Here is a 14,156-nt window from a genome sequence, read left to right on the forward strand (position 1 = left end):
TTATTGCATTCTATGAATGAAATCCTTCAAACCATGATAGGGGACAAATATGGACATGCAAAGAATGAATTTTATTTAAAAAGTGTTAAGATGTCAATTTATTCAAAGTGTACAACGCCCTTTGTTTGGTCTTCGAAAATGGAGTTACTTTGCAATCATTTGTTTTTTGGAGAAATCTATATTTTTAAAAATAAATTTCAATTATTCTATGAAAATTAATAAAACAATATGTTTCGCACTTTTGAATGAAAATCCAAAGCTTATAAAAGCTTATTACAAAAGTCACTTCAATGACAAACCATACACCTGCACAATTTTTTTTTTGGTTCACTGTTATACTGTGGGCAAAAAATAGTAAGACTTTTTAATTTTAATTGAAACATTGTTTTTCTGGCTCGATATGACTGTGAATGACACCTGGTTCAACTGAGATTCAACACATCAATAAAATAAAGGAATTGGTGCTTGGGAATCGACGATTAACAGTCAGAGATCTTACTAGCATCGTTGGAATATTGGAATTATGAACAAAGTTTTACTATTTTTTGCTCATAACAGTAAATGTAGATATCTTCGAAGTTATTTGCTGGATTAACATAAAATTTTCGGAGAATATTCTCAAATATGTTTTTGTAAAAAATAGATCTGAAATTCACAAGTGGCTTTGAGACGTACATTTAGTATGACACATAATTTACTTGTTTTGGCGGTGAAGTTAAGAAATTGAACGTTCTTAGTCACAATTCTTCGGTTTTCTAAGTTTCAATCTGCATATAGCCAAAGTTGTTTACTTCCAAGCCATACATTTTGTAATTAATACAACAAATGGTAAATTCATGGCTCACTTATAGTATGTATGTATGTATGTGTATAGATTTGACACACCTACGCAAGAATCAATTAAATGTTTTTGGATATTTTCTAAGTTTGAGATAACCCAACAACAACAGTGTCATCAAAACCGCGTTTATCTGCTTCTGTATATGTTTCCATATGACCTATCGGACAGAAACAAGCATTACTTTAATATCAAGGCATGATTTTTTTCACAAAATGCTTATGGCACATATGACACATCGGTGAGAATTTACAAAAAAAAAATTCGCTTCATAGTCCGGAAATGCCTACCACGATAGTAGAGCGTAAATTCATAACTATGTATGTATATATGTATACCTACCACACCAAAAGCATTGAACCAGTACACGGCGGTAGGCCAAAAGCAACAAAGTGGCGCTTAAGCTGTTAATTTATTGAAAATGTAAAACAAATATGAATGGAGTATCGGTAATTGGGAGGAAGAGATTAAACCTTCGACAAACCAGATACACACAGTTACACATATTTGCCATCACCTACATGCATATGTACGTGTGAGCCAAAAACTTGCCTACAATTCCGAGAAATAAGTTTAAAAGGTTGTAGGAAGATTGTGCCGTTATATCACATACATATATATACATATATACTTATATGCTTGTATATTGAACATTTTATAGTAATTGCATGAAGTGTGAGGACTTTTGTTTAGTGAGCGAACGAAATGCGTAATCTTGCTAGATCGAAATATAAGTACATGTGTATGAAATTTGTTTTGAAGTGCGTAAAGCCACAAATCAATCCAAATGCGGTTGCGCAGATGTTGGATAAAGAAAACTGCGATAAAAAAAATATATTTATATTGAGTTAACACAGTTCTTATCACAAAGAAACCACATTTTACATTACTTACGTAAAAATAATTGTGATTAAATTTGTAATATAGGATGGAAGTAATGTTTTCAATTTTGAAATGAAAAAAAAAAAACATATAAGGGAGCACTAAGTTCGGGTGCAACCGAACATTTTATACTCTTGCAACTATCAGGAATCCAAGCTAGGGAAATACATTTAGAAAAAGAGGATCGGAATTCAAGCAATTATATACACAGTTAAACTTAGCTAATTTGAATCCGCTTAATCATCAAACAAACTTCGAGTTTGAGGGACTTCGAGTTTGAGGGACTTCGAGTTTGAGGAACTTCGAGTTATGAAACGAAATTTATAAAAAATTTGACTTCTATTGCCAATTCAACGTTCGAGTTATGGAAGTTTACCTATATACACATATACATACATACATACCCTGCCCGACGAAAATCATTGGCATTTTTGATATACAGACTTACTATTGTCAGGATCGGTACTCACTGGCTTGAACAGTTTTGATTCGATTTGGACAATTTTTGGTTATAAGGTGGCATACTTCAAAGAAATTATTAGTACAAAATTTTATGTGTTTTATTAATTAATTCTTGATTTTTATACTGCAAACTGAACGATAATATATATTATATAACTCATATATGGTAAGCATAGGGAATTTTTCAAAGCGCAGGCGAAAGATGGGTGAGTGAGTCTTCCATCGGAAGTTCTCCTAAAATACTAGCTTCAAGCTGCCAGAACGCTGCAATCACAACGGCAAAACGATCCTCGCTGTTTTTTAAAAGATTCAGAAAAAAAATTTCACAAAATTTATTATAAAAGATAAAGAGTTGTACACTCACAATGTAATAATTTGAATAACAATGAAAAATATTAATATTACTCGAATACTCTTCAGTCTTTGAATTTGTCTCATATCTGTTGGCTTATATCTTTCTTAAAAGTAGTGATATTTGGGGTATTTGCCATTTCCACATTACCACTTACCACTGAGTTATACAAATAGCGCGTTACCGATATTATTTTTGGGTGCTCGGTTCCCCAGTAAGCCCATATCATCCATATATACAATATAAATAATTTTACAAACTACTGACTTCTAATTTTACAAAACTTCAACAACGCACTAATTTTGGCAGTTCGTTTTAGTGCTGCTCTTCTGGCATCCCGCCCTTTTCACTAACTGCTGGTTGACGGGACTCTGATTGTGTTTTGTTGCCAGTTCAGAAAAAAGACCAGGGTCCGCTGCCTGCTGACAAGTGAGAGAACAGGAAAAGAGACTCTGATCAATTTATCTATGTTGAAGCAACCATTCTGCGATGAACATAAAGTTACGGAGGAATATAATTGATTTTTTTCGCAACTTCTTTTGCCCTTCCCTCCGTAAACTGATATTCCCCCCATCAAGCCCTCGTTCCCATCTAGCTAACTTTGTGGGCTAAAAATGTGCCCGTCCCTGATTTAAATTATCTGCTATAGTAACAAATATATACACTATAGTTACAAATGTTTGAATCAGTAACGGCTTTCGTGCTTAAGGTAGCACGAGCGTGAGTTCGTTTTTTGAATGATTTTTTTCCATTTTCAAGAAACATTTGTAACAAGCCTCGTGTACAGACAATAAATTCCATAGTTTCCTTTAACCGAACATATTTTGAGAAAGCAACGGACATGTCACAGTTGAAGCATTGGGCAAACTGTGAGAGCGACACATTGCGACGTAGGAGTGACAAAAAAACAGTATCTTTATTTTTACTCTGTCGTAGCGACGTGTCACTCTCACAGTTACCCTATGCTTTGAATGTAACAAATACTTTTACTTCTCCAAATTTTCAATACTTGTATTTAAAAACTCCAATTCGGGCAAAAATTCCTGCAAATTGTACCAAAAGTGTACAAGATATAGGTCGAAAATGGGTTTACTATGAATTTCCGGCAAAGAAACTGCCTCGAAGTGCGGATTTCTTTAAAGAGGTTTGGGATCCCTATGATGGTCTTGAGCTCGCTGAGAGTTTAAGCTCTTTATCAGTAGCATAAAGCTACTTTGATATCCAGATTGTTAGAGTAAGTGGTCATAGCGGTAATATAACCGCTGAGATTGCTAGGGAGTTCAACTGTATGGGGGAAGGCGAGGCAAGATAATCTAAACAGTTTGTCCACAACTTTCTAATTTTGATGCAATATCAACGCTATAACCTAACTTATCCTAACCTAACTATAAAAATCCTTAGTAGTTATGTTAGTACTTCAAGGCTATTCTTGCAGTCATTTGAACTTTAACTCAGCTCTAGCCCTGGAAAAGACTTTACATATGTACAGTTTATACAATAATATATGTATAAATACTATATGTAAGTAACATACATACATACATGTAAGTAACAACAAATCATTACTGTTAACTTTTTTCTTTTCTTCATTTCCTCTCCGCCTCTCGCCATAATCCACACTTCAGCTGCCCAAATTGACCAACTGCCAACGCTCGCGCTTCTCTTTCTCATCTCACCACAAACTTCTTAATCAAACGGAAGCGTTTTAAATTTGTATTTTTTGGCAGCCTTTCAATTCAATTGCGAAAGCAAATATCCCACAATCTTGCATATAATTTGCCTACTCCATTAAACGGTAAAGGCATGTGTGTGTGTGTGTGCGTGTCGGCAAGTAGTCAGCATAATAGCCGAATGCAATTTCAGCACAGGAAGAGACGATCAAAGGGAACGCTGCGAAATGAAATCTCTTGGCCCACAAAACGCAATGAGCCAGCCAAATGAACTACGGTCGGGGAGCACAGCCGACAATAAAGGCCGAACGTATGACTCGATGAATCGACAAATTTTTGCGGTAAGCCATTGTTGGTAACCGCAGATCTGACCGCCGTTACCGCCACCGCCACCACTGTCACCAGGCCACTGCTATTGTGCTGCACATGAGTGTAAGTACGTATGCCTGTACGGTGGAACCGCAAACGTTGTGGCAACTTCCGTTCCATTCGCAGCCATTTTCCAATGCCGTTGGCCAAATCTACCATTGTTGGCCCAGAATGTCAAGTCAAAGTGCTCATATGCTTCTTAGTTGCGATTTAATATTGGCCAGGTGAATTGGCATTCCTCCGCCTCCGGGTTGGGTGCAAAGGTGCAAAATGCAACATTGTGTGCAGACAATGGCAGCTAAAGTGATGTGCAGCGGTGGGAAGTGCCAACGACCATGAGCGAAGAAGAAAGAGAGAAAGTGCGATTGAGAGAAATGAAAAGCATTTTTGTGCGTGAGCTTGCAATTCACAGTCGGCGAGTGCCTAAAATCCAAGCCATTTCCGTCAAGATGCTCTCTCACCGATGGTGTGTCTTATTTACATACACATAGCTAACAGTACATACGCTTAGGTGAACCGATCGCTGATCATTTGTGGAGTGTGAGAACTTTACTTGGTTTTTGCAGTGATCACTTGGATTTCACACTTCATTCATTCATCTTCGGTGCTCTTCTCAGCGATGGTTTGATGGGCAAAGACTTGATTACTACGCCTATCCGTGGTGTGTATTGTAGTGGCAGATAATTTGCGGTACAAATTACAAATGATCGATTTCCGGTTTAATTTTTAATCCAAACAATTGTATAAGGAGAATAACTGTATTATGCACATTCTTTGCGCAGCTATCAAAAAGGAGAATAAGTGGTTTGAGTATGCAAATTCTTTTGTTGAACATTTTATGTATGTATGTAGAAGTGGTCTTATCCGTTTACTCAGCGTTCGTCTTTATCGGTTTGAGGATTTTAATATCTTAATAACAGTTAGTAAGATCTTAAAATTTTCTCACGAACGCACAAAAAATTATTTTTAAATGATCAGCTCGAATATCACAATTTCTCAAGATCATATGTACTTACATACATACATATGTAGGAGTCTAAAATCCCTGATAAGCCTATAAGGAGTAATTTCGCCATAAGTATTGGGTCTCTGCTATATTTTCAACGACAAGTGGTAGTCCAAGGGAAAACGGAAGAGATGTGAGAAGATTTTTTTTTAATCAGAAATATGCACAAAAGCTTAACATAACATAATGTCTGTCGTAAGGCATTCGCTTCGACTAGAGTATGAAGTCAAGAACATCCACTTATAGTCATAGCTACAATTGGCTAATTCTCTTTTCTCACATTTCTTAAGGTGGGATCTTGGAAGTAGGTGCCATGTGATGATCCCTACAATATAATAGTTCCCTCTTACCAGAAACAAAAAGTTTTTTGACTGACCGCCATCAACCCCTGTACCTGTTTTTGTTGTAGGGGCAGAATTCTCCCGAGTTGACAATCTTTATCCAGCTAAAAGATTCGGATTCGTTCCGGTTACCAAGACCCGACTGTCGTGGCAACGGGAGGTGTTCCTTTAGAGTCAAGCCACTCTTGAAGAGATGTTAAGTGAAGCGCGGCTTAAAGAAACTGCATTCCCTGCTGCCTCTTCATTGAGCCCCCTGCTGTGTGGTTCAACTCTTCATTTCCTTCTATAACTGGCTATCCAGACGATATTTATTGAGTTTTAACTGAAAAATCAAATACACAGGTCGAAAAAAAAATCTTTAAAGACTTACTTTCATTAAATGTGGTGTATTATAAGTTCTGGGGTTCGCTGAGCTCGGATCCGGAGTCCGCTTTGACCAAACTTTATATATTTCTAACCGCAAAATTTACTTTGAGTGGCGACCTCAACTTTTTAGATAGATTTTGAAAACTTATCGGTTTGGCTCGAAACTTCTTACTCGAGGATTTTAGGGAATGCTAATTATAAATTCGATATCAGATTCCCTAATTTTTTATTTAATATATGGTCAAGACGCCCTTTACTTTGCAAGTACCTACCATACTCAAGAACAACGACGGGGTCGTGGCCGGCTTCTGTTCCGTTTAGGGTGCTTGATTAAAAGTGTGTCCTCTTGCCTTTCACTATTCAGGTTAGGTTCAAAATTCATCAATATTTATTTAATCGCCTTCAAAGTTATCCCCATATGATATAATACACTTATGCCAACGATTTTTCCGGTCCTCGAAACACTCTTCGTAAGCACTTTTTGGGATAGCCCGTAGCTCCTTCTGCGAATTTTGTTATATCTCTTCGATCAACTGAAAACGTTTTACGCACCAGTGATTGTTGACTTCTTTGCATGCCAAACTCATAAACCCGTGCCTCATCGGCGGTTATAATGCTCTCCACGATTGTGGGATTGGAATTCGCACCATCAAATATTAGATTGTCAAAAAAGTCTTGCGGTATTTTTATTGAATTTTCAATTGTTCATACATGTTTTTTGATGACTCATGATCAGCTCTTGACCGATGCTACGGCTGCTACTATGCCGGTCTCTTTCGACCAATTCAGCGATTTTATCGCAATTTTCGACGACAGGCCTTCCGGAGTGTGGCGCATCTTCGACCACCTCTACGCCAGAACGAAAACGTTGAAACCATCGTTGTGCGTGGAAATGGAAACTGTATCGGGTCCATAAACTGCACAAATTCTGTCTCTTATACACATCTAGATGTGTATAAGAGACAGGGTCCATAAACTGCACAAATTTTATTGGCGCCTTGAATTGCATTTTTGCCTTTATCGTAGTAGTACTGTAAAATATGCCGTATTCTCTCTTTATTTTGCTCCATGTTTGCACGTGTTAGCGCGTGAAATGAGCTTTCCAAAAAGGTATAGCATGACCCGATGCGACGAATAAAACTAGAACTACGCGCTCCCAGCGCCGACTAGCGAAAATACCGCAAGACTTCTTTGACAACCAATATATCCGAAGTGACCTGTTTACGGTACTCTTTTGGAAAAAATTCAGCTTTATCAGGACGGGTTGAACAAAAATTAATTTCATACCTACAATGTCCACCAAAATCATTCGAACGGACTCGGGAGAGATGTCGAACTCTTTTGCCATCTCTCTAACATTTGTCTGATGATTTTCAAGCACCATATCTTTCTCTTTTTTAAAATTTTTATCAGTTGAAGAAGTCGATGGTCGTACAGAATGAGGCATGTTTTCAACGATCCTTCGATCGTTTTTGAAGGCCTTATGCCACACGTAGGCTTGTGGTTTTGATAAAACTGTATCACAGTAAGCCTTTTAGAACATTCAAAAACGATTCCACTAACGAAATTTCGACAAGCATATGGAAGTATGCAATATTTCTAATAAAAAGTGAAAATTACAAAGCAGTATGCAGAAAAATATACACACAAAAAAATATATATACAGCAAGTCCTTTGCAATTATCAAACGTCAATTGAAGGGTAAATTAATGACAAAACTGACCCCACACTCACGCACTAACCCATGCAGAAGAGGGATCACACACACATACAGGCGGCACGCACCGGTCGGTAGACCATTATTAGCCACTTTCGGTTGGTAAGCGCGTCGAAAGAATGGAAAGGACAGCGACGGCGAGCAGCAGACAATCAGGCTTCGCCAACAATTTAGCGGCATTCACGATGGCGTGGAGTACACTGGGCAGCGGCGGGTAGTATTTTTTTGATTTGCGGCGCGTAATTCTTATTGCATTGGCTTTGTTCTTGCGCGCACCCGCTAAAGACTGCCAGCAGTAAGGTGAAAAGCAGCAAAAAATGTGAAGAGAATCCTGCGCGATTGCAAGCCTTTGAGTTGTGGGCCGGCGCTGCCTCGTAAATTATATGTTCGGTGTTTGTTTGAAGGCAACAGTAGCGTAGCAATTTGCTTTTGTTGCCTGCCGGTGTTGCAACGTTGTAATGCAACATTATAATTTATTTAGTTGTTGTGCCGTTGGCAGCGGTTGGCTACTGGCTACGCACTCTGTGTGGAATCCACAGCAGGACGGCAGTTTGGCGTTTGGTACGAGAGCGCGAGAGGGCGAGTGAGGGAAGGTTAAGTGTAATATTGCAAGTTAGCTAAATTACAATTACTGTAAATAACATAGTTGTTGTTGTGTTATGCCTATTGTAATTTTCGCTTAATTGAAACATTAAAATGTGATAAGTGCAGAGAAGATGGAGACAGTACGATTTCACTGCTATATAAACATACATACAAGAATATTAATGTATTTATAAGTACATGTCACGTGAGGTGGTTTAGTTGTAAACGAGCTTGGTGTATTTTTACACCACTTATGATATATGAATTTAGATCAAGCTTCATTTGAAATATATATTTATTCGCTTAAGTAAAATACCGTCACCAGATTTACAGTCATCTACATTGACCCTTTTCAATTAGGCAGCACTGAATTTGACCCAATCTGACTAAAAACTCTCTAGTTTCACACAATTGAATATACATCTTTATTACGATCGCTTTGTCCATTTTTCCATACACTTGTTATAAATCTCGGTTGAGATGCTCTTTATCAATACAGTTTCGTTGAAAACCAACTGTCGAACACATACTAATTGAGATATGGATATCAAAGTTCACACAAACATAAAAATGTTGCATCAATCAAGGGGGAAAAAAAAATAAAATTTATACCAGTCCGGGTCAAATTTGATCAGATTGTATATAAGCAAATTTCTTAGAATTGAAGCACCGTAAGAAGCCAGTATAGGTCCACTTCAACTTTTATGTACAGAATAGTTACTTCATCTGTCTACTCATGCGTTTTAAGTACTTTTATACAAGCCTTTGTGCAAGCCCCTCGAAAAATAAGGGATCAGTGCTAAATTTAAGACAGAAATGTGTGCCGAGGGGAAAACACTCAACATCTCTCAGGAATCCGTTCGAAGGATATTGGTGGATATTTTGGGTATAAAGGACGTTCTTGCTCGACTCGTCCGTATAAAGCAGAAAAAAGATTACGTAAACAAGTCTCTTTGGACGTGCTCGATTATAACTGGCGGTGATACAAGGTTTATGAGTTTGACATGCAAACTAGTCAACAATCATCGGAACGGAACCTGTTTTCAGTCGACCAAAGAGATAAAATAAAATTCTTATAAATAAAATATATATCTTATTATCGAAACGAGAACCTTCGGCCACTTCCCTCATTTGCTCTGCTATATTAGCTGGTACTGTAGAGTTCTTTCATTACGATGGCAACAGTATTGCAATTTTCATAAGTTAAATTGGATGAATACATACTAGATAAAATTGTACATATGTACATAAACTGGCTTCCATACCTCTAATAGGACGCTTGTGAAAATTTAAAATTTTCCAACTCAATGCCAAACTCCAGCAATTACGCTTAATTTCGTTGAATTTAATTTATTAACTTCAGAAGAAATTATCACCAACATACCCGAAGAGCGTCACTCGTAAGTGGCAGCTTCCGCTATTGCTTTAATACCACACACATACCGCACTTATATAAGCAATTATAGGTCTCGCTACCTTTGCGCAAACACCTGCTCAATCTGCTCAATTTTCTAAATAATTAATCAAAGTATTTATTTATTTATTTACTTAACGTTGGCTGCCTTTGACGTACAAATACTTGCCTAAATACTTAAAGAAGAATTTTCCTTACGCTGTTTTTTACTCCTTTCAGGATGTCTTCACTCTTGTTATAAATTGTACACAAATTTGTTGTTATGCTTGCGTTGTTGCTGTCTCTCTGTATGACGCGTATTCGTTTCGCTGGCAACCCTTCTTCCGTGAGAGTTGCCTCGACATTTTGTTCTGCGTTGATTTGATGTCTCTGCATACGTTTTATTGATGGCGCTCAGCGGGGTTCCATATATTGCAATTTTCCATGATTGACATATAATGTGTGTAGTCTCTAACGGTACTCTTGCTGAAAGTATGCATATGATATGTACTGTATATGTATGTATGTGGCGGGGGAATACGAGATGTTTCTGTGACTGTTCGTTTCGCGGCTTGTAACATGAAATTATTTTTCAATTAGCGCTCTTTGTGATATTTTGTGCTTGTGACATGTTTTGACATGTCAATTGTACATGAAGTTTATTTAAAGACAACGGAATTAACTAAAAATTCTTTAAATTTCAAAAGATGAAGGTTATTCGAAAAATCCTTGGTGTTTTAAACAAAATACATAAATACATACTAAAGAATGATCCATTTCGAGGTTCCCTACTTTCTTAAAGAAAAAACATGGAAAATTCTAAATTAATGCGGAATGTTTATTACCATTCGAAAGAACAATCCTTGGGACTTTTTTTTTTTTTTGAAAATTATATCACTTAAATGGTGGCTATCCGTTGAATTCAATTTTCGATGACTCTTTCAAGCATTTTGACCGGACTGGCATTTAACTGGCGAATGACAAGCGTAACGATTTGCTCCAAGGCCTGAATCGAAGTCAGATTGTCCGCATAGACTTTAGACTTTACATATCTCCACAGGAAAAAGTCTAACGGTGTGAAATCACACGTTCTTGGTGACCAATCGCCCGCCGAAAACGTGAAATTATCTACTCACCGAAGTGTTCTCTCAATAAATCCAGAGATTGATGTGATGGGTTGGAAGAACCGTCTTGTTGAAACCAAATGTCGCCGAAATCACGAGCTTTAAATTATAGTCGGTTATCATGACGCGGTATTGGTCGCCATTGACGGTTACGTTCCCACCGGCATCATTGAGCCAGAAATGGGACTCATTACTGAACGAAATTTGGGTAGAAGACTTCGGATCTTCTTGGAACTTTGCAAGGGCCGATAAAGTGAAGCGATATCGGTTTGGAAGGTTGATCGGTTTCAGTTCTTACACAAGCTGTGTTTTGTGTGGTCTTGACGAAAAATGTGCCAAGTCGTTCCATACGTCAGTCCGAGTTGATGCGAACGGCGGCGAATCAACGGCTATTGAAAAAGGTTGTACTTGGATCACCTGTAAAAGCTTGTGAGAGGCGAGCAAGACCGTTCAGCTTCAATAGTTCAAAAGACGGTATTTTCGTGATACCAAAATTGCTAGGTATGAATTGAGGGACTCCCATGTGGACTCCCACTGTGAGCCCTTCAGAAATCCGTTGAGACGAATAACATACAGTTTTTTTTTTGAGGTACATTTGGTTTCGGTATTAACCGAAAACACTTGAACAGAAGAAAACCCCGTTCTCTGTGTTGTCAAAAACTTCTAGGTTTGATTTAAAATACTCTCATGTTTCGAAATGAAGATAAGTTAAATATTTCGGATTTTATGTATGGTTATACTAAGATAATGGATTCCCTTATAAAAGACAAGCCAGAAATATAAGCTACTTCATTAATATAGTACATATTTGGCTTTTTCAAAAAATTCATGAGAATTATTTCTTCTCTTTTACTTTCCTTAGAAGCCAATGCACTGATGGGCGCCGCAGATTGGACAACCGGTTATCCGTCGTACAATACAAGTGCCTATACGCCCTATCGAACCCACAACCCTTACCAATATCCGCATCACACACCGAGCGCTGGCGCGCCCTCCAATCTGCCACACTGTGGCTACGATCCTAGCGTACCGACGACACTGACCACCGATCATAGTCTTGCGGTACCCGGTATGCTAACGGACATGACCTCTTTATGTGATTATCCACATAGCGGCATGGCAGCACCCACTGGCACCTACATGCCGCATGCGCAAGCACCCATCTGCAGCCCCAACCACTACGACGCTGGCAAAGCGGAGCTGGAAACTTTGAACAACACCTACCCCTCATACAATAATTTTGCCAACGGCTACAACAATTACAATTATAGCAGTTGTGCCGCTCAAGGTGGCGGTTACCCAGGGCAAGCAGCACCCACCATGGTGCTCTGTCCGAAATTCTACTCACACACAGTCAATCAGAATGAGATTCATGTGCATGTGCACGACAACTCGTTGATCAGCTCGCTCACAGGGTACCGATCGAGCATAGAGATCGGCATTGGTACATCGGATCATGAAGCTTTGAGTGCACAAGGATCGGCGCAAGCATTACATGATGCCCAAATGGGTGGTGGCAGTGGCGGCGGTGACGGCGGTGTGGTCACAGCGGCGGACGTTAACAGCGCAGCGGCGATCACGAGCAGCGAACACAACCTCCAACAGCAACAACAACAGCATGACGCGCAGTCGCAGGTGCAGCAGCAACAACAACAAACACATTTGGATGTACCGCAGGGTGACGCGGCAGGAACGGGCGAGCAGCACAGCGGCGGTCGCAACGTGGATGTGGGCGATTTGGGCAACGTCTGGCGTCCGTATTGACCGGGCGGTGGTGGTGCAACCACAAAGTCTTACATACTTGCACATTGAACTGACTTGAAAACTGAAATTTGGAAACAAAAACCCAAGGATACAATATTTTTTTTTAATTGTAGATAAGTGTAAGTGTAATTTTTTTGGATTTTTTTTTAAATAGTATTTTTGAAAAATAGTTTTAATGACAAAAATTTTCGTGAATCATATTTTGTTAAATAAATTATTTAAAAAATAATTTTTTGACAAAAATGTTGAAAAATAATTTTCTTGAAAAAAATTAAAAAAAAAAATTTCCTTGAAAAATATTTTTTTTTTTTTGAAAAATAATTTCCTTAAAACACATATTTCTTTGTTATTTAATGATTATTTTTTATTTTTATTTCAACAAAAAAGTTTGGAAAAACTCTTTTTGAAAAATAAATTTTTTTGAAAAATAAATATTTGTTTGGGAAAATTTTCTAGAAAATTATTTTTTTGGACATATAATATTTTTCTATTATTAGACTATATAGAGTAAGCATAGATTATTTGTTTATTCACTTTTAAATATTAATGTAAATACGTGTTAGTGTATAATAGAGAATATTTGAAATACACAATGCTCACATGTATGTACATATGTATGTAAGTAAATTAATATGTATTGATATTTAACAATTTTTAATTGTAATGCAATCGTCCATAATGAGCTGATGTACAATATCGTATTTAAATAAGTACTCTTACCATATACACACATACATACATACGCACGAATAACACAAATTTTCAATAATTTTGTTATTTACTTTAAAATCGATAATAAGTGTTTACTCATAAATATTAGTACAACTTGCATTACATTTACTTAACTAAATATAGTTACATATATACCATATTACATGTGTACCCGTGTGTGTATTATATAGCGTGTAAGTAAATGAAATTAAAATGTTTAATTAAAAATTAAATACAAAGTAATGATTATTAAATAAAATTAATTTTTAAACAAATCTAGTTTGAAATTTATTGTACAACAGAGCAGAGTGAATGCAGGGTGGTAATGCATCAAATTTAAAGCAATATACATTAGGGTGAGTAATAAGGTAACCTATCTAATTCAAGGGCTAAGATAAACCATGAAATATTTTCGCTTAAATCCAACTTTACTTCATTAAGGGAGTTTTGCATTGACCGAAAGAAATGGTAGTCCGATGGTGCAAGGTCAGAGCTATATGGTCGATGCACCAAAACTTCCTAGCCAAGCTGTCCCAGTTTTTGCCGAGTCAGTAAAAATGTGTGTGGTCTATCATT

General features: G+C 37.4%; 1 protein-coding gene across 2 annotated transcripts in view; it reads left to right on the top strand.

Annotated features, from left to right (window-relative positions):
* The window catches only part of LOC108975803 (protein lozenge), a 43,156-nt gene extending 30,169 nt beyond the window's left edge, over positions 1-12,987 (top strand). For both annotated transcript variants that reach the window (XM_018944532.1, XM_018944533.1), the window contains exon 6: positions 11,968-12,987. In XM_018944532.1, coding sequence (XP_018800077.1) covers positions 11,968-12,869 — 902 coding nt within the window. In that variant the 3' untranslated portion in view covers positions 12,870-12,987. The remainder of the gene's footprint in view (positions 1-11,967) is intronic.
* Positions 12,988-14,156: the final 1,169 nt, after the last annotated feature.

The sequence above is a fragment of the Bactrocera latifrons genome, unplaced genomic scaffold (genome assembly GCF_001853355.1).
Source record: "Bactrocera latifrons isolate USDA-ARS-PBARC rearing strain unplaced genomic scaffold, ASM185335v1 scaffold_7, whole genome shotgun sequence".
Classification (NCBI taxonomy): domain Eukaryota; kingdom Metazoa; phylum Arthropoda; class Insecta; order Diptera; family Tephritidae; genus Bactrocera; species Bactrocera latifrons.